We start from the raw sequence: 20,095 nt of genomic DNA, 5'->3' as shown, positions 1-20,095 counted from the left end.
CCGAGGCGATGGCAGCTAAGTCAAGAGAATCATAGCCATGTCTTCAGAAGATATCGTCCGACCGAGGGATGCAAGCTCATCCCTCATATCCTGTAATCTGTTGATGTGGTTCTTCATGGAAGGACTATCATCAATAGCGAGCATTCACAACTTCTTTTCGAGAGATATCTGGTGGGCAAACGTCTTCTGGTGATAGAGAGACGCGAGCTTTCTCCACACGTCTGTTGCAGTCTTCAACCTGTGAACATGAACAAGGACAGAATCCTGCAAACTCAGAAAGAGGAAAGATCTGGCTCTAGAATTGAGCCGATCCCATAAGGCTGCACGATCCATAGATGTCCCATCTGCGGGATCCACCTTAGGCCGGGGAATAGGAACAGAAACAAGCTCTCAAAGATCGAAGGAGTCCAAGATACACTCCACCTTGCAGGACCATAGAGAAAAGTTGGAGCCATCCAACCGGTCCTCTTTGGGCAGCTGAGGAAGTACGGGTACTTGTACAGGGGGTACCAAAGGCTGCATCTTCGGCCCACTGGAAGGGGCTCGCCGAGATACATGAATAGAAGGGGGACGGGAAAGAGGAATAGACTCCGGACGATGGTCCTCGTGATAGAAATCACGCCTCCGTTCAGATGAGTGTCGAGACAAAAGCTCGTCATCTGAGTCATCAAAGCCCGTAAATTGATGAGAAGACATCTTCGATATCTGCAAACACTAAAACACAACAAGGGAAGGTTGCCGATGCCGAAACACAAACACCAGAAGCTTCTGAGCTGGCCGCCTTGCACAGAACGCAAGTGCTAACGATGCAATCACCACAAAAAACCACCTCCTGCCGCAAAACGCAAATAGAAATGAGGTCGCCAGCTTGGAGGAGTGCCGCTAGAGGTTGAACGCAGTCACAGAAGCTGAAAACGCAGCTTGGTGGAGTGTCGCCCAGCTAGAGGAGGGCCGCCCAGGCTGAAAACGCAGATTTGGGGATGACGCCAGCAGCAAACGCAAGGTTGTGGGTGTTCTCTTGCGTAGATCTCAGCTCTGTGTACTCTCCTTCAGCTTTGATACCATGTGAGAGTGCGCTGCGGAAGAAGGAATACGAACACAGAGGGAGAGAGAGAGAGAGAGAGAGAGAGCAGAAAATAAGGAAGAGAAATCTGCACTGACTGAAATGAATGCTGAATACAAACGGGAAGGTGGAAGGAGACTGATCAGTCCCTGCACGCAGCCCACAACGTCAGTGAGGGCACCGGATTAGGCTGATGATGATGGCAGCACCACCACGGGGGAGAAGGAGTGTCGGAATCTGCAAGAAGACAAGTGATCAAGTGGGGAGGGGGGCTGCCTATAAATAGGCAAAAGAACAAACCCTAAAAATGCCCTAAAATGGGCGCCCCACATCAGTGACCAAAAAAGTGGCCGGGCAGCCAGTGGCTGCCCACTAAAAGAGGCCAAAAAGAAATGCACATCCTAAGACAGCCAGTCGATAGTGACTAGCCTCCCTCATCATAACACATGACATACATATCAGAGCTCCTAATGTCCTTGTCTGACTCAAACTGAGGCTCACAGGTAGGAGATGACAAGGCATGACAAACATGACTGCTAACAGTAGTGTGCTTTTGAATAGGCCTTGGCTTGGTTGGGTGTTGAAGATGAAATTCCTAAATCTTAACAGGAGCTCTTTAAAGATGTAAAGTTGGTTCCCATGTTCGTTTACTTGCATCATAGCCCTTTCAATGGACAAGATATTGTGATCTGTCTCTTGAAATTCTCAAATCCAGGATTTTGTTTACTTCATATTCTTGGTGATCTTCAATTATGATTGGGCCAACACCAGTTGTGAGGCTCTTGCGAGGTAAGTCCTCTTCCAATTCTTGTCTCGTTCTAGTCTTGTTTTGTATCGAGTCTTGTCTTGTAATCAAGCCATGCTCTTGTGAGCACTCTCTTGTAATTGAGTTATCTCGCAATCAAGTTCTAGGTCAATTTCTCTTTCAAGTTCTTCTCTTGTAAGTTGTGAGAGGAATCTTCTTGCTCTCGAAGAGTACTTGCCGTGCTCATAAGAGTTTGGCAAGATTGAAGGGCTTTTAGTCCATGATCCCTATTTATACTGTAACCCAAGGAAGTTAAGGGGATTACACGTAGTTACGAGTAGATGCCACATGGCATGATACGCATGTGGACACATTGAATTAAACATGGATGCTAACACATGGCATATTGACATCAACGATGATGTCGGATCTTCTAGAATGTTCTAGATCCAGCTTGCATACGAACCAAAGGATATCCTTGCTTAAGCATCTGTTACAGTTGTGTGACACTAAAATACTAGTTGAATGCGGGATAACCTCCATGCCTAGAAAGCAAAGCAGTTGACTAAGGTAGGTGATGCCGAACCCACAACCAGTCCTTGCCTTCTTTGATGAACAGGGTCTCTAGCTCTTTGAGCTCTTGCGCTCTAATACCATTGTCAAAAAATAGCATGTATGCTCTCATACCATGTCAAAAATAAGCGACAATATAGAGAGAGTAGGGTTTGCAGGGAGTAATATAGTGTGTGTATGGCAAACACTAAGATAGAAGAAAAACTCAGAAACACAAGAAGAATACGGGGCAACACTTGCAGGAAACCTGCACAGCGAAGGGAGCAAAATGCAGTCCTCCAAGTAGTGGGCTATCAAAGTAATCACTAGATGGTGAAGGACAGTTGTCGAGGGAGCGAACTGTAGTCCTTTGATGCCGCCAAAGATGATCACCTGTTGTTGAGGGAGCAAACCACAATGCTCTATCAAAGTAATCACTAGAAGGTGAAGGACAGTTGTCAAGGGAGCGAACTATAGTTCTTTGATGCTGTCAAAGATGATCACCTGTTGTTGAGGGAGTAAACCACAATGCTCTGATGCCGGGGAGTGACCTGGGCAGCAAAATGCAAATTTGGGCTGAAAAAACGCAAGTCCTAGCAGCCTCTGTGAGAGACAAGTGATGCCAAGTGATGGAGGAGCCAGGCTACAAAAACGTAGGTCCCAGTAGCCCATGTGATAGATGAGTCACGCCAGGTGATGGAGGAGAAGCTAGGTTGCAAGAATGCAGGTCCTAGCAGCCTCTGTCATAGCCAAGTGATGTAACCACTGAGTCTCAATGATGTAGATTGTCGCCAGAGTCTAGGATGTTGACGCCAAGCTGGAGATGATGATGTCAGGCAAGGAGAAGATCTCCACATTGAAAAATGTAGGGGTGTGAAGAAGAGCTCGAAAAGGTGTCACGATGAGCTGGACCACATCACGAATTGAGATGTCCGCCAGGTAGGGGTGTGGACAGCAGTGGTAAGAGGGCTGAGGGTGAAGGTGTGATGAGAGAATGATGAAGAATGAATGCGAGAGTAAGTGTGGAGTGGAGTGTAGAATGGATGAATGCCATGCCCTATTTATAGGCACATGAACCACTGAAGTCTTTAGGGTGGTGCCTCAACTCTCTTGGGTGGTGCCCATTGAAGTCTCTTGAGTGGCACTTTGATTCTCTCAGGTGGCACCCAAAGACTAAGTAATGATACAAATTAAGCCTTTTTGGGGCTACAAATGGAAACCAAAATAGGAATTAAGGTAATGAAATGAACTTAATGAATGGGTTTCTCAACACAAGCGTAATATCTTTATTTTTGATTCGGTCTCCAGTATCTGTGGTCACATGCCCCTTATTTGGGGATTACTATTATGATAGATTTCTTCCATGGTTTCAATGGACTTGGTCGTGCTTGAAGTGACTACTTTAGGGCTGCATATTGTTTGCTCCACTCATGTTGTGCCCCCTTGCATGATGTTTGTATGCTACGTTTTGGTGGCCTTTTGGCTTTGCTTGTGATTGCTTTGGCTGGCTAGAAGGCCTGATGTAAATACTTTCATTTAATTTAAGTTGAGAGAGAGAGAGAGAGAGAGAGAGAGAGAGAGAGAGAGAGAGAGGGGTGGATGGCTCTTTGTTGGTCACTTTTTTGCGCTATGTGCATTGATCATCACCCTTGGGTCTTTATTGTTGGTCTTTTTTGGAGGACTAGGGACTCATGCATGGTAATACCAACATTCAGGGCTTGTGGTGGCACATCCCGAATGCTGATGCCCATTTCTCAACACCTTCCTCTTTTCTGGTGACTCATTTGGTATGCTCGTGGAAGCTAGTTTTTCAAAAGGTGCACATGCATCTAGTAGAGGATTGCTTGATTGGTAACTCTTTTTTCAAATGGAAATCTTGGCTGTGTCAAAGTTGCTCTCTTGGGATGGGAAACATGTGGACCGATCAAAATTTAATTGCATGGCGCATCTAGGCTTGTCTTCTGTTGTTGATGCCAGTTTCGTGAATTGTAATTTGTTGATGTTTTTCCGCATAGCTAGGAGGATTTTTTGGATCCCTCGTGGATATCATGACTTATGGTGCCAAATTTTGATGATAGTGTGGCATTGGCAGCCATTTCCCACCCTTGATTCTGATCATCCTTGGTAGGATTGGGATCTTGTGAGCCAGCTCAATCTTGAAGGTTTTGGCCAATCAGATGTATCAACTCACGATCAAATATCATCATTGGCTGGTCACCAAAACCATGTCAGAAATGGTGCAGCAATGGAAGTGTAAACATAAGCTGTAATAAATTGCTGTAACACAAGACAAAAGAGAAAGGACACAATACAGATGAGAACTCAGATGTATGCTCGGGAAATGGAATCCATATACCAAAACATGAGACAATACAGAAGCAATGTGAGTCACCCGCTGTGGAGGCACTGGCACCTGCTCCCTCTCTCCAGGAATTGACAAGTGATGAATGAATATGTGGAGGAGGGAGCCAGACAATATATAGGCCAAATAAATGCCTAAAATATGACTGGTTGACCAACATTAAATGCTGGCTGATTGGCTGCAAATAATGCCAATCCACAATAAACAATGGCAAATAAAATGCCTAAATAATCTTTGATACCAACATACTGAACCACAAGTCCGGACTCAACCATGAAATGACTAATTTGCTAACACCCTCTCTCAGATCATGGGTGATCTGATACAATACAATGTCCATCATAGTAGAACCATGGATACCCAAGTAGTGGGTATGCAAGCCACCACCTAGGTGCCTCGGAGAGAACTTGATGTCGATGTCGATCATACCAGGCTAGACCGCCAAAGTGTCCCCTCATGTGAGCTTTAGACGAAAGCCACCTGCTCCCTGTCAAGTAACCAGCCCATCATGAACTTGGATGTCAATCCGAGCTCAAGGATTTGTACCTGCCAGACTTTGGTCGATGCGTCAGGGATGTCCCTCTGTGGATCGTGTGCATCTGTATAGAAATATAGATGAGGCACGGCTGCCCCATTGCACCACCCACTCACACTCCCTCTCTAGCATTGGAGAGTCGTGAGGGATGACTGCATCATTATCACTAGCAAGCAGCTGAGGAAGGGGCCACTAAGCCCTTTCCATGATCCAAAGAAGAGGATTCCTTTCGTGCCTTGGACTTCACCTTGGCTAGAGGAGGATCGGAATTGGAATCTAAGGCAGATGATGACTCGTCGGAGGAGTCCGCATCTCGCTTCGTCTTTTGCTCCTTTTTCTTCCTGGAAGCCGCTAACTCTTTGCAGTCCCTTCTTAAAGAACCTTTCTTGCCACAGTGGTAACACTGGGCATTTGACTTCTTTGTCTTCAAACCCCTCTTTGAAGTTGCAAGAGCCTCGCTTGAACTGCCATAATGTGACGGAAGCCTCCTCTGTAGTTGCAAAGTAGCCTCATACTCAAGTAGCATTGAGAACATATGAAGAAAACTGACAGGAGTGGTAGATGTGTGCGCCCGTAAAGCATTCACCACTCCATCAAACTCCCGAGGAAGCTTGTAGAGTACCGTACCAACAAGATGTACCTCTGATAGGGTAGATTGCATAGTGCGAAGCTGGTCTTGGAGTTAGGTAACTCGAAGTAGGAATGATTGGATCGTATCCTTGGGTTCAAACTTCAGTTGCTGGAGCTAGCCATAGAGAGTAACAACCCTCATGGTAGAAGGAGCCTCGTACATCAATTGCAACTTCGACCATATGTCTGAAGCTGTCGTACAGGAGGTGGCCGCCGGTAGGACTTCTTTGGAAATACACTGAAGTAATGCTGAATAAGTACGGGCATCATCCGAGTCCCATGTAAGCACTGCCTCCTCATGGTTGTCTTCATGTTGAGGACGTGCCATAGCTCCGCTAACCATGTACCATAACTGCTTCAGAATAAACCAAGCCTTCATCATTGCACTCCATGTGTAATAATAAGGTCCATGGAGCTTGTCATCAGTGGATGTGCATGGAGGAGCCATCTGTAGAGGATTTAGAAAAGAAGTAGAGAAAAGAAGGGATTGGGAGAGGGAACACAGCCAAACCTCGAGTACAAACCACAAAAAACAAGAGTTCACATACAGTATAACCCAAAATCTGATCAAAATAAGCCAAAATTTGCTACACAAAGTCAAAAAATCAGTTCAAATCTGTCAGAGACAGCAAAAACGGCCTGTTCTGCCAGTCGCCCACCCAAAAATAGTGCTGTAAACAGCAAAACGTAGGCTGCACACTGCATAAAACAGGTGTAGGGAACTGTTGCCAGCAGCTTGACGATGCAAACACAAGTAGCAGGAGGTGTTGGACAGGCAGGCGATGCAGATGCTGATCAAGACGCAGAGTAGGGAAGCCAAAAATTGGTCGCAATCAGGTTGACAACAGTCGTCAGGGCAGTAGAGGGTGAAATCAGACCTGAAATCGGCAATAAAACACAGCACTAGGTGTGCACAACCTGAAATTTGATACCATGTCAGAAATGGTGCAGCAATGGAAGCGTAAACATAAGCTGTAATAAACTGTTGAAACACAAGACAAAATAGAAAGGACACAAAAGATGAGAACTCAGATGTATGCTCGGGAAATGGAAACCATATACCAAAACATGAGATAGTACAGAAGCAATGTGAGTCATCGGCTGTGGAGGCAGTGGCACTTGCTTCCTCTCTCCAGGAACTGACAAGTGATGAGTGAATATGTGGAGGAGGGAGCTACACAATATATAGGCCAAACAAATGCCTAAAATATGACTACTTGGCCAGCATTAAATGCTGGCCGACTGGCTGCAAATAATGCCAATCCACAATAAACAATGGCAAATAAAATGCCTAAATAATCTATGATGCCAGCCTACTGAACCACAAGTCCAGACTCAACCATGAGCTGACTAATCTGCTAACAAACCAATGCTATTTGGGGCCTACATGAATCTAAGGCTTGGTGGAAAATGACTATGATGGAAGGCTGGCTAAAGAAGAGTTTGTTCAAATGTAAGGTCTTTCTTTGGAGAGTGCTGATTGGCAGACTTCCCCTTGCCTCGACTCTTTTAAAACCGCCGAATCTCAAATGGCAATTGTTTTTTTTGCATTACTAGTGTGGAATTCTCTCATCACGGATTTATTTCTGCCTTTTACCCGGAAATTTATGGACCCTCTTGTCTGATATTTGGAGACTTGTTTGTGTTAGCCTGCTCTTTATCATTCTCAGTTTGTCATCTCCTGGTTGTGAGCTCCTGTCAGAGTCTGACAGGAGACAGAGGAGCTCTGTCAGTCATTTTAGTGGCTGTCCTGGTTAGCCAGCAGCCTGTGGGTGTCATACAGCCCAAACTGGGCTGTTTTTCTGCAGTCGGCCCATTTTCTGGGCAGGTCGGCCAGATCTGGCCAAAGTCGGCCAGATCTGGCCAAAGTCGGCCAGATCTGGCTGGTAGGCCAAATCTGGCCAGGTCGGCCAGATTTGGCAGGTCGGCCAGTTTTCTGGCCTGGGGGCTATATATAGCAGCCCCCCCAGTCATTCCAGCATTGTGCTCTGCAGGGACTGCTCTGTCCATTTCAGTGTATTCAGCATTCATTTCAGTCAGTGCAGACTTTCTTCCTTCATTCTCTGCTTTCTCTCTCCTCTCCTCCGTGTTCGTGTTCTTCTTCCGTTGCGCACTCTGCAGTCAGCCCATTTTCTGGGCAGGTCGGCCAGATCTGGCCAAAGTCGGCCAGATCTGGCTGGTCGGCCAAATCTGGCCAGGTTGGCCAGATTTGGCAGGTCGGCCAGTTTTCTGGCCTGGGCGCTATATATAGCAGCCCCCCCGGTCATTCCAGCATTGTGCTCTGCAGGGACTGCTCTGTCCATTTCAGTGTATTCAGCATTCATTTCAGTCAGTGCAGACTTTCTTCCTTCATTCTCTGCTTTCTCTCTCCTCTCCTCCGTGTTCGTGTTCTTCTTCCGTTGCGCACTCTCACAGTTTGCTGTTCCCCTCTGACTGGGTCTTTGCTAAGGCAAAATTATCCCACTCCGGTGCAGCCACATATGAAGATATTGTTCCACTTTGGAGGTGGATTAAATAAAAAAGGAGAGGGAGTGGAGAAGGGTAGAGGGGGAGGGAGTTTGGCTGACCTTGGGCCATGTATAATTCAGAATAGCATGAGGATCTGTGGCCTCTTAGTCCTCTGCCGAAAGAGGGAGAGGGGCAACATTTTTTGGGGTGGGGGTGCAGGAAGCGTGGGAGGGGGATTGGGGACTGTCAAAAGCAAAGAATTTAGAGTGTTTAGAGGAGAAGAAATTGGTAAGTTTGTTATATGTGCAAGAATTATACATGGCTGTTGAACCTGTTGTTGGCATATCTTGGCCTTGCTGGTCATGTTGTTTTTGAATTTAGGAAGTACTAGCTTTTTTATCATTGAAAGCACATTGTGAGTTTGCTTTACTGAATGCTTTACTTATGCAGGTTAATAGTCGCTATGGACTTGATCCCAAGATAGCAGATGCAGTCATGCAGGCTGCTCAAGAAGTTGCAGATGGCAAGCTTGATGCTCACTTCCCTTTAGTTGTCTGGCAAACTGGCAGTGGCACTCAGTCCAACATGAATGCAAATGAGGTGAGTTTGAATGTCCCCCTGTTTTTAGTTGCTCACGTTTAATCTGGTTTCTTTCTTTTGTGTAATTTTTGTTTAGAAAGTGCTCTCTCCTCATCTTCTTAATGTTTCTGGTAATAGGTCCAAGTACATAGTGATTTAGTGAGGTTGTCTTGGAAGTGTTCTAAGGTCCAATTCATTTTCTGAAATTCAGTGCTGTCTTGGAATTGCTTCACATATGTTTCACTAAATTTGAACATGCAATATAGTTGATCTGCCATCACAGAAACTTTTATAGCACTTGCAAATTTTGAAATGTAAACCTAAGAACACTCACAATAATATGGTAAAACTAGATTGAAGTTTGTCAGATCCATACTTTGTCACAGACTCAGATAATAAAGTCCATTGCTGGATAACTTATTGAAAAATTACTGAAATTGGCTGTTCCTACGTCTGTCAGGAAGCCTTGCATCAATGCATAAACTGTTTTCATGGACCAATTAGACATTTGGACTGTTCTCAGGCCCAATTTGCATCTGCAATTTGTAGACTTGTTAAGCTGCTCATGCAGTGTTTCAAAAAGCTCCAAGAATTTTCTCAACAAGTTTCATGCTTACCAGTATAAGTTATGCTTATTCATGAGTGCAGAGCATCTGTAGAAAGTGATATTTCTGACAACTGTAACGATTATTGAACAGGTCAATATTTCCTCGCACTTTCATGAAATCTCTATCTTGATGAGGCTCACTCAGTAGAGTGGGAAATATCCGCTGTTCAATGTGAAATGTTTCATATCCTTTGTTCCGTGAGCATTATGCATGACATTGTCTGTTCTTGCCATGTAACTCATCATATTTTGTGGTATACCTTGTGTCCTTCATGTCTTGGACATTATGCATGGCACTCTTCATACTCACCATGTTACATCCTTGGACATCTAGGATGGGTGCTTGCACAATGTTAGCCAAAACATGACCAAGGCTTTGATCAATGATGTGGGCATCTATGGGGGAAGTGTTACATCCTTGGACATCCCAAGACTCAGTTTCGGGAAGCCACCTCTAGGAGCTGTCTAGCCTCTGTCCCATTGCAGCCTCAAATACTTTCTTTTGTAACATAGGTGGTCATTCTATCTCATCAGACACACCGGAGATTGTGGTTCATGAGTTTCCCTATTCCTTGTCTCGCAAGGGATTTAGAGGGGGCTTCATAGAGAGAGCTTCTTTTTTAAAGTTTTAGAGGGGTTCACTCGTTGGATAGTCATTTAGATAGCGGGTGAAAAGCCTTTTCATTCTTTTTTTGTTTTTGCTTTTGTTTTGTTTTTTTTTGGGTTTAATAAATAAATATAAAGGTGTTTGAAGAGATGGTTGGCTGTCGATTAAGTAATTGTATGATATGGGAGAATGAGAAGGGATGGTTAGGTCCAACACACTTGGATGTTAGTCCTAGATTGAAATACAAAACCCTCCAAAAGAGATCAAAATTTGCAAGCACAGAGGTGAGTAGTGAGATGTTTCAAAAAAGCAAAACTGGAAATAAAGGAAAGCAAAGCTAAGTGCAATGCAATGAGTATGTAAGTATGCAACGGAAGTCTAAAAAGGAAAAGGCTAAGTGTGTGGCCACCATTACGTACGTCGAGGTGGGGAAGTGGCAGCTAGAAGGTGCAATGGATGCCTTGGGAATGGATGTGTAAAGTTCAATAGGTGAGTCACTAGCAGACCAATTAGCTAATCTTTCAGGAGTGGTGAAGGAGATAGGTTGTTAAGGTTGTTCGTATGCCACATGTCTAGTATCCTTTGGGGTAGATGGAGTAGATGGTGCATCAACGAGAGGTGTAGCCCATTGGACTGGCCAGCTAGAGTGGAGGCAGTCAGTAGTTTGCTGTGGTTTTCTATGTGAAAGACCTTGGGCCTTGGTACGACATTCCTCGTCCACATGGCTTGACCTTCAACAGTGTATGCAAAATTTATTTTTCTTAGGAATTTGCTGTTAAAGGCATTGTGGTTCGTTGGTTTTGTTGGAGGAACAGGTGTCACCCTTGTTTTGGCTCACTTCACATCTTGTGAGTTCTTGCCACTGTTGGTTTTCCCTCCCGAAGAAGAGCCAACCAACCCCGTCCCTCTAAATGGATATGTGTGGAGGGCTTCTTTTGGACATGATCATGTGGCCTCACGTAACGCAAGAACTGTAACTAAAACTCGTAGAAGGTCGACAATCTAGATAGTGAGATAATGTGATGGATAAAATGGAAGTGTTTGTTGGGCAACTTGTTTAAGAAGAACGTGACTTGATTGTCATTTGATGTCTAGGAGCTTGTAGTGGCAAATTTGGCGAGTGATCACCAATATTCAGCCGACTTGACTTTCGGATCATGCCCTTTCTTAATGGAAAGTCCTAAAGTTGAAAGTGATCTCGTGCCGCATAGCGGTCGATGAGATGGCTCCAAGGCTCAGATCCGAGAGGAAAATGCTGTAATTGAGGGTGGGATTCGGGAAGTAACCCATGCATTGACTCAACATTGGTTGTGGCATTGCAAGCTCTCCATTGATAGATGTGATCAGGGTGAGCTAATTGAGGGTTCGGCATAGACTCGATACTAATGACGAGGTTCCAAAGTTCTTGAGATTCGAACACTTATTGGATGAAGTTCAATCAAGTGGTGAAATTCAACCCATTAAAATGTGTCTTAGCTGTGAAGGCATTCTTGGCCCTTGCAACAATATGTTAGCGATTAGTCCCTGGCGGAGCAGTCTGGTCGGACTCTACCAGTCGGCCAGCCACGTGGCAATACAGTCGGACTGTACCAGTCGGCTGCATTTAATGCAGTCGACCTGCCTTTTTGATCGCATTCTTTTTGGCTATTTATAGCCGACATTCTGCACATTCTTCCACACTTCTGTTTGCAGATTTCAGGCTGGAGATTCGTGCAGATTGCAGCGTACTTCGAGGTGGACAGCAAGTTGCATCGTCGAGGTGGAGACACGCAGTCCCGCGCACTGCGCTCGTGTATATATCTGCATATCTTTGTATACAGTACACCTTATACAACAGATCTTCATCTTCCACTGTCTCTCTCTCTCTGTCCTCTCTGTGTTCACTCTCTCTCTCAGTCTTGGTCCCACGCTTCCGCATCGTTGCACTCTCACATGGTATCAAAGCAGTGAAGAAGGGTTGACTGAGTGAAGAACCTGCATGAAGAGGAGATTCCATCCCGACACAAGGCTACGTTTCGAGCGTTCGAGGGTGAGTGGGAGGGCTATGCATCGGAACAAGGCTGAAGCGAGCGTGGGCGTGCGGGAAAGGAGTCCAGTTGGTGGATTTGGTGCTGTTTGCTGCTGTTTGAACAGGAGGAAGGCTGTGTTTTCATCTTTCAAGTGTAGGTTTTACTTTTTCATCGCCTCTAGCGGGTGAAGAAGGTTCGGGACGCGGAAGAAAGAGTCCTAGCAGGTTGCGTTTTCACAGTCAGAGGGGGCTGCTTTTGCGTTTGTGCATGCATTATAAGTGAAGATGTCTACAGAGATTGACTTGGAGTTCCAAACGATCATGGATTGGAAGGTGCCTGTCTTACCGGCTCTTCCCGCAGATTAAAAGCTCGATGGCGACAATTACCGCATCTGGCGCGTGATGATGTTGGCCATTCTTGAGTCTTACGATTTGGCAGAGCTGGTACAGGAGGAGATCGACCGGCCCTCGTTGAGAGATGAGTCCAAACTCTCTTTCAATGCTCGTACGGAGTTGGCCAAGGCCCAGTCTCACTGGGACAAACTGAATGCCCGGATTCGTTCTTTTCTTTTTCTGTCTTGTACTACAGCCGTGATAGCCCACATCGAGCACTTGACGGTGGCTCGGGAGATATGGCTGGAGCTTGACCAGATGTATAACCGGATGACCCTTATGAAGAGGGTTTCTTTGGAGGTGTAGATGCGGACCTTGTCCGTGAACAAGTCTTCTTTGTTGCGGGAGCACATCAACAAGCTTAGACAGCTTCAAATGCAGGTTCAGAATGCAGGGAAGCCGATTTCCTCTAAAGATATGGCGATCACACTCCTGTCCTAGTTGCCGCCACGATTCGGTGCTTTCTACTCCGCCCTTATTGCTTCGGGGCGTGAGTCTACTCTTCGGTGGGAAGAGTTGGTTCCTATGGTCTTGGACCAAGAGGAACAACTGAAGGGATAGCATGGTTCCAAATCGGAAGCTTTGACAGGTCAAGCCTCTCAGAAGAAGGGGAAGGACCAAAAGAATAAGAAGGAGGATAACACGTCAAAGAAGGACAAGGAAAAAGAATCCACATGCCATATTTGTGGTAAGACCGGCCATTGGAAGAAGGATTGCCCCGACAAAGACAAGAAGGACACCAACAAGGACTCGAAGGATTCTGGAGCGGTGGCTGCACTCTCATCAGTTGCGTTTCTTCATCTAGCAGTCATTGAGGACTCTACACCGAAGGTCTTTGATGCTGCGATGACAGCCCCCCAGACTCGAGAGTGGATCATAGATAGTGGTGCCTCTCGGCACATGACTCCTTCATCAGTTGGTGTTGCCCAGTTGCGACCTTCGCATGGGCAGATTCTCATCGGAGATAGCTCTTCGGTGTCTATTGCAGGATGGGGTGAGATGCAGCTTATTCCAGATGGACGTGGTGGTACTCATACCTTCAAGGTCTTGCATATGCCAGGTTTAGGGTATCATCTACTTTCGGTTCATAAGATTTGTTCACTTCGCCTTTTGGTGGAGTTTGACAGTGATTCGGTGCGAGTCCTTGATCATGGGTTAAGGAAGGTTCTCTCATCAGGATATGAGGAGAACGGCAACTACAAATTGATGTCTTCTACCACTCTCCCTACTCTTCTTCTTACCTCTCAGACACAGTCAGAGCTATGGCATGCTCGGTTTGGTCACCTCAACTATGATTATCTTCGGAGGGCGTCACATGGACAGCTTGTTCGAGGGTTGCCGGACATAGTGGTGAGCCAGCAGCCATTCGTCTCCTGCATTCGTGGGAAGCAGCATAGGGATGCGATTCCCAACAAAGCTTCGCGGCAGTCTACTTCACCGATGGAGCTTGTTTCTACGGATCTTTGTGGGCCTATGAGGAACGAGTCCTTAAGAGGGAGCTCGTACTTCATGTTGATCGTAGATGACTACAGCAGGATGACTTGGGCCTACTTTTTGGCGTTGAAGTCGGAGGCTTTCTCCCACTTCAAGGATTGGCTTCTCTTTGAGGAGAACCGATCGGACCGACGATTGAAGACCTTGCGATTCGACAAGGGTAGTGAATTTGTTTCTAATGAGTTTGCTTGTTTTTGTGTAGATAAAGGTATTCACGAGGAGTTTGCTAACACCAATACTCCTCAAGAAAATGGCATTCTTGAACGGAAGAACCGAAGTGTGATCGAGATGGCGCGCACGATGATGGAGCACCGACAGACACCTCAGTTTCTGTGGGCTGAGGCTGTGGCTATTGCAGTTCACATCCTCAACCGATCCCCCACTTCGGCTGTTGATGGGATGACACCTTTTGAGGCTTACTTTGGGACTAAGCCCGATGTTTCTTATTTTAGGGTTTTTGGGTGTGATGCCTATGTTCACATTCCCAAGACTCATCGTGATAAATTTGAAGCGGCTTCCCGAAGACAGGTGTTCGTTGGTTACAGCTCTCAGTCCCAAGGCTATCGTTTGTATGATTCCGTAAAGCGGGATGTCTACACCAGTCGAGATGTGCGGTTCATGAAGGTTCTGGCCATAGCAGTAGGTGAGGAGCATCCCGTTCTTGGAGATCCAGGGGAGAGTTGGGCTCGGGAGACAGTTCCTTTGGAGCTAGCACCTTTTGATTCCGATTCTGTTTCCGATACAGAGTCCACTGTTTCACTGTTCCACCGGTCACCCCCGAGGAGTTACCACCGGTGGATATCCCAGAGTCTTCAGCTGATGGAGAGCGACGAGGAGCGGTCCTGCCTCCTCCTTGTTGGGCCCGTGACACACTTCGAGATTCAGGGATCGAGGGGGTTCCTCAGGAGTGGGGACCGCAGGATGGTCCCCGGCGGTCACAGAGGCACCAGGCACATTCTACGGAGCTTGTTTGCTCTAGCTATTGTTTGATGACCCATGTTATGCAGGATCGAGAGCCCACCTCCGTGAAGGAGGCTTTACAGTCCGCACCATGGAAGAAAGCTATGGAAGCCGAGTTGGAGGCTATTGAGAGGAATGGCACTTGGTATCTCGTGCCTTGCCCCTCGCATAAGAAGGTGATTGGCATCAAATGGGTCTTCAAGACCAAGTACCTTAGCGATGGTTCTTTGGACAAGCACAAGGCTCGCCTTGTTGCTAAAGGTTTTGCACAGCGGCCCGGGATTGATTGTCATGATACCTTTGCCCCCACTGCTCGTATGGCGACTATTCGCACTGTTCTTGCCTTGGCTGGCCATAGGAGATGGCCTGTCTACCAGTTGGATGTGAAGTCGGCCTTCCTCAATGGTGATTTGAAGGAGGAGATCTATGTCGAGCAGCCTCCTGGCTTTGGATCTTCAGATGGGTAAGTCTACAGGTTAAAGAAGGCCTTGTATGGCCTCAAGCAGGCTCCGCGTGCATGGAACGAGAAGATTGACTCGTTCCTTCAGTCACAGTTGGGATATCGGTGTTCCAAGGTCGATCCGCAGCTTTATGTACACACTTCCGAGACTGGTTGTGTGCTTTCTGTGTTGTATGCTGACGATTTGATTGTCACAGGTGATCATGCACAGAAGGTCAAAGAGACGAAGGCAGCTTTACGTCAGGTGTTCGAGATGACGGACTTGGGTCTACTCCACTTCTTCTTGGGCCATGAGATTTATCAGTCTCAGAGGAGGATTTTCATCTCTCAGTAGAGATATGTACATGAGCTCTTGGTTTCTTTTGCAATGGAGGATTGTCGGACCATTTCTACTCCTATGGATCCGAACTGGAAGGCCATCAGATTCTCCCTTGGCGGATGCTTCCCGCTACCGTCAGTTGATTGGATCATTGATTTGGCTCCTCAACACTCGTGTTGATCTTTGTTTTGCTGTAGGTCTCTTGGCGGGGTTCATGAGTGAACCTCAGACGGTGCATTGGCAGGCTACTCAGAGGATACTTCGGTATTTGAGGGGGATCTCTGCCTTAGGGATTCATTATCCAGCAGGCACAGGTGGTTCAGACCTTGTACTTGCAGGTTGGAGCGACTCGGATTGGGCTGGTGATGTGGACCACAGGCGGTCTACTACAGGCTACTGTTTTACCTTGGGTGCAGGTGTTATCTCATGGAGTAGCAAGAAGCAGCTCACGGTAGCCCTTTCGTCTATTGAGGCGGAGTATCGGGCCGCGTCTTCCCCACATGTGAGGTTGTGTGGCTTCGGAGATTGTTGGAGGAGCTTGGCTACCCCCAGACTTGTCCTACTTTTCTGCGATGCGATAATGAGAGTTGCATTGCCTTGGCACGGAACCCTGTTTTCCATGCCCGGACGAAGCACATAGAGATCCAGTACCACTTCTGGATGAGACCATAGCTGTGGAGTATTGCAAGACGGAGGACAATCTTGCAGATTTGTTTACGAAGGCGCTTCCCCAGGCTCTACTTCGGAGACATGCCAAATCCCTCAGGCTTTTGCCCCGTCCAGGCTCTGAGAGGGGGTGTTAGCGATCAGTCCTTGGCGGAGCAGTCTGGTCGGACTGTACCAGTCGGCCAGCCACATGGCAGTACAATCGCACTGTACCAGTAAGCTGCATTTAATGTAGCTGACCTGCTTTTTTGATCGCATTCTTTTTGGCTATTTATAGCCGACATTTTGCACATTCTTCCACACTTCTGTTTGCAGATTTCAGGCTGGAGATTTGTGCAGACTGCAGTGTACTTCGAGGTGGACAGCAAGTTGCATCGTCGAGGGGGAGACACGCAGTCCCGCGTACTGCGCCCGTGTATATATCTGCATATCTTTGTATACAGCACACCTTATACAGCAGATCTTCATCTTCCACTGTCTCTTTCTCTCTCCTCTCTGTGTTCACTCTCTCTCTCAGTCTTGGTCCCATGCTTCCGCATCGCTGCACTCTGACACCATAGTGGTAGTGCTAGGAGATAAGGAAGGTGTGTAATGGAGATAGGGGGGATAGGGTGAGGGACTGGAGTACACTGGGGAAGTAATCCTAGAGTGTCTGTAACTAGCTTTCCTCCTCGTATAGGGTGGTAAATAACCTGATTAAGCACTATTTACAGCAATTAACAAATTCACAAAATTTAAAAGTACAGTTTACCATATAATCTTGGACATTGGATACGTTGGTGGTTCCAAAACTGGCATCCCTTTTGGTATTTATCAACTTAATTGAAGAAGTTGATGTACAATGGGATTCTTCCAATCTCTTTCAGTATTCCAACGCCCCTTGTTGTCTAAAATGACCAGTAAGTCTTCAATCTGATTTGCCCCTTGATTTGGGTAGTCGATTGGCCTTCACCCATTTTGATGGAGATGGAAAATGCCCCCAAATTCATTGAATTGCTGGTCTTTCCACTTGAATTTGACTAAAAATAGCTTTAGCCTTGTTGAATCCAAGTCTTGAAGCTTCCAATTTTTGGCACGCTTCCCGAGGCTGTTGTTAAACCATAATTTCTACTGTAGATTAGGCTTTATAGCAGAGAAATCTGAAATTTCTCAGCCTCTGGTGATCTCAATGCTGTAATCTTTGGAGCAAGGCTGTAGAAAGGCTGGGAGATGAGAGAGAATGCTGAGGAGAGAGAGAATTCAGACTTTCTTTGCGAAGAACTGAAGAAAACTAGTCATTTACTATTGCTGCCTTGTCTCAACAGCTTGTAGATGTAAAGAACTGAAGAAAATCAGTCATTTACTGCTGCTGCTCTGTCTCAACAGCCTGTAGATGCTGTCACTTGCTGTTGATTGGTCTTCTCCTATCCTTGGCTGCCTTAGAAGGTCCTCCAATGGTTACAAATCAGACCAGTAATATCTCCTCTCTCTCTTGTAGGCTGAATACACTAAACTGGCTCTCTCTAGCCTCTAAGACGTTTTCCAGTCTTGCATGGGTATTTTTGACAAGTAGTAGACTTCCCAAATGGTTATTTCAGCATTATCCATAATTAGATATTAATTTTCAGTCTTTAAATATTGAAAATTAATCTAATAATTATTTCAGTGTCCAGAAAAATAATCTGACTGGCCAATATTTAAATTGGCTAAGCAACTTTCATTCCCGAGTGTCTCTGCACCATCTTTGACCATCAGATTGGTGTTGGATCCCGTTAAACGCCACTTCTCTAGTTTCACCAATTGACACTTATGGCCAAATGAATGACCTAGGCTAACAACTGGCACCAGATTGTAAAATATTACACGGCGCAGCGAACAGAATCTGAGAAAGAGATAGAGAGTACACAACAGATAAGAGGAGAATCAGTAAAATTCTTTAACTCCAAACAACTGATACAAAGATGGCTCTGTCCACCCGTGCGCTTCCACTGTGTGAAGCTTAGATGGCGATCTAGACAGAAGATAGGTGAAGAGCTTAAGGCTAGCTGGAACAACAACTCTGACTGGGTGAAAGATGAGTGTGAGATGGCTGCGAAGGGGTTTAGCTTTTATAGCCCGCGAAGGTCGTTAGGTCGGCCTGCTGACCGACCTACCATATGAGCCTCCACTAGTCGGCCAGGGAATATTCCAGGGAATATTCCCTTTACCACGGGCCGGGGGCGCTGCCCCCGGACCCCCGCCAGGGGGGCCGCTGGCCCCCCTGGGACCCCCCAGCCAGGGGCCGCTTCCGCGGCCCCCGGACCCCACAATAGGGGCCCCTTTTAACTCCCTTACCACGCAACTCAATGCAATGTGCCTCGAGTTGCTACCAGCTTAACCACTCTGTCTAACCCAAAGATTAGACCCACAACAGTCACCTTTTTGCCATCCGGTCACATAGACCTCATCTGATATACAAGTCAGGACTCAACCAATGTCCGGGCTCACATTTGGCTTCTCCTCATAATGGGGGCCTTACAACTTTGAGCACCATGGATCATTGGTAGCACCTAATGAGGGTGGGGGCATTGATCATATCTAACACAGATACCACCAAGTACATGTGCGATATAACTTATAGCAATTTTTGCCTTTGACATCCCGTGATTTCCTCGAGTCTTGGGCTCATAAATTTACTCTGATCCCAGTTACACCTCACATGTGCAACATTTACTTAACTATGTGATTAAAAATTTATCCACATATTAAGTGAGATTTCAAAAATACATGTCCTCATGACAGTGTCTACCATGCATATGAGAAGTATGTATAGTGGTTCCAAATGTGGGCATGGGTAGATTGGGTATGGGCATGGTAACCGCATGAGGAGCTCATGGTGGAGGGATAGGGATAGATGGTGCAAAGGATGAAAATCCCTGCGTAGGAGTGACCCAAGGGATGTGTGATGATAGTCTATAAGCAGAGGAGAGATATCCCTGTCTGAAAGGTTGTGTAGGGACTGTGAGTATCCTAGGGCAGTGAGGGGGATGCTTATCATAGCCACCTGAGAGTATAAGGATGTAGTAAAGTAGGGGCATGTGGAAGTTATGGTGTTAAAGGGTGGCATGCCCCCTAACAATGCACCATGAGGTGTAGTGAATTAAGGGTAGGTAGATTGTGGTATGGAGAAAGAGAAAGTGCTAGGAGAGGAGATTGAAGATTCAACCCCTAGTGTGCTCTGAGCGAAAGTGGATTGTAAGTCAAGATTTTGGAATGAAGATGTGAGTAGATTAGAACGTGGAGAAGATAATGGTAGGATAGGAGGGGGTTTAGAAGTGTGGTTTAGTTGCTCAAATGAAAGAGATGGTAGAGATATACCTACTTCGAGAGCCTTCTTTATTAAAGTTAACATACCAAGCTAGGAGCAGAGATGGAAGATCCAACCCCTAGTGTGCTCTGAGCGAAAATGGATTGTAATCCAAGATTTTGGAATGAAAATGTGAGTAGATTAGAATGTGGTGGGATGGGAGGGAGCTGAGAAGTGCGGTCTACTTGCTCAAATGAAAGAGATGGTAGAGATATACTTGCTTCGAGAGCCTTCTCTATTAAAGTTAACATATTAAAACCATGCAAATCGTGCACACCAAAAGAAGAAACAGAAGAGGGATTTTGGCTCCTTACCTTTTTTCCTTTTTGTCTCGATCAACAA

General features: G+C 46.2%; 1 protein-coding gene across 2 annotated transcripts in view; it reads left to right on the top strand.

Annotated features, from left to right (window-relative positions):
* Positions 1 to 20,095, top strand: part of LOC148016633 (fumarate hydratase 1, mitochondrial-like) — an 89,332-nt gene that overhangs the window by 27,328 nt on the left and 41,909 nt on the right. For both annotated transcript variants that reach the window (XM_087663641.1, XM_087663642.1), the window contains one exon: positions 8,786 to 8,935. In XM_087663641.1, coding sequence (XP_087519767.1) covers positions 8,786 to 8,935 — 150 coding nt within the window. The remainder of the gene's footprint in view (positions 1 to 8,785; positions 8,936 to 20,095) is intronic.

The sequence above is a fragment of the Lygodium microphyllum genome, chromosome 23 (assembly GCF_053477565.2).
Source record: "Lygodium microphyllum isolate KBCC chromosome 23, Lygodium_microphyllum_v1.1.10, whole genome shotgun sequence".
NCBI lineage: Eukaryota > Viridiplantae > Streptophyta > Polypodiopsida > Schizaeales > Lygodiaceae > Lygodium > Lygodium microphyllum.
The sequence above is the reverse complement of the archived record's forward strand: the minus strand, read 5'-3'. Positions and strand labels throughout refer to the sequence as shown.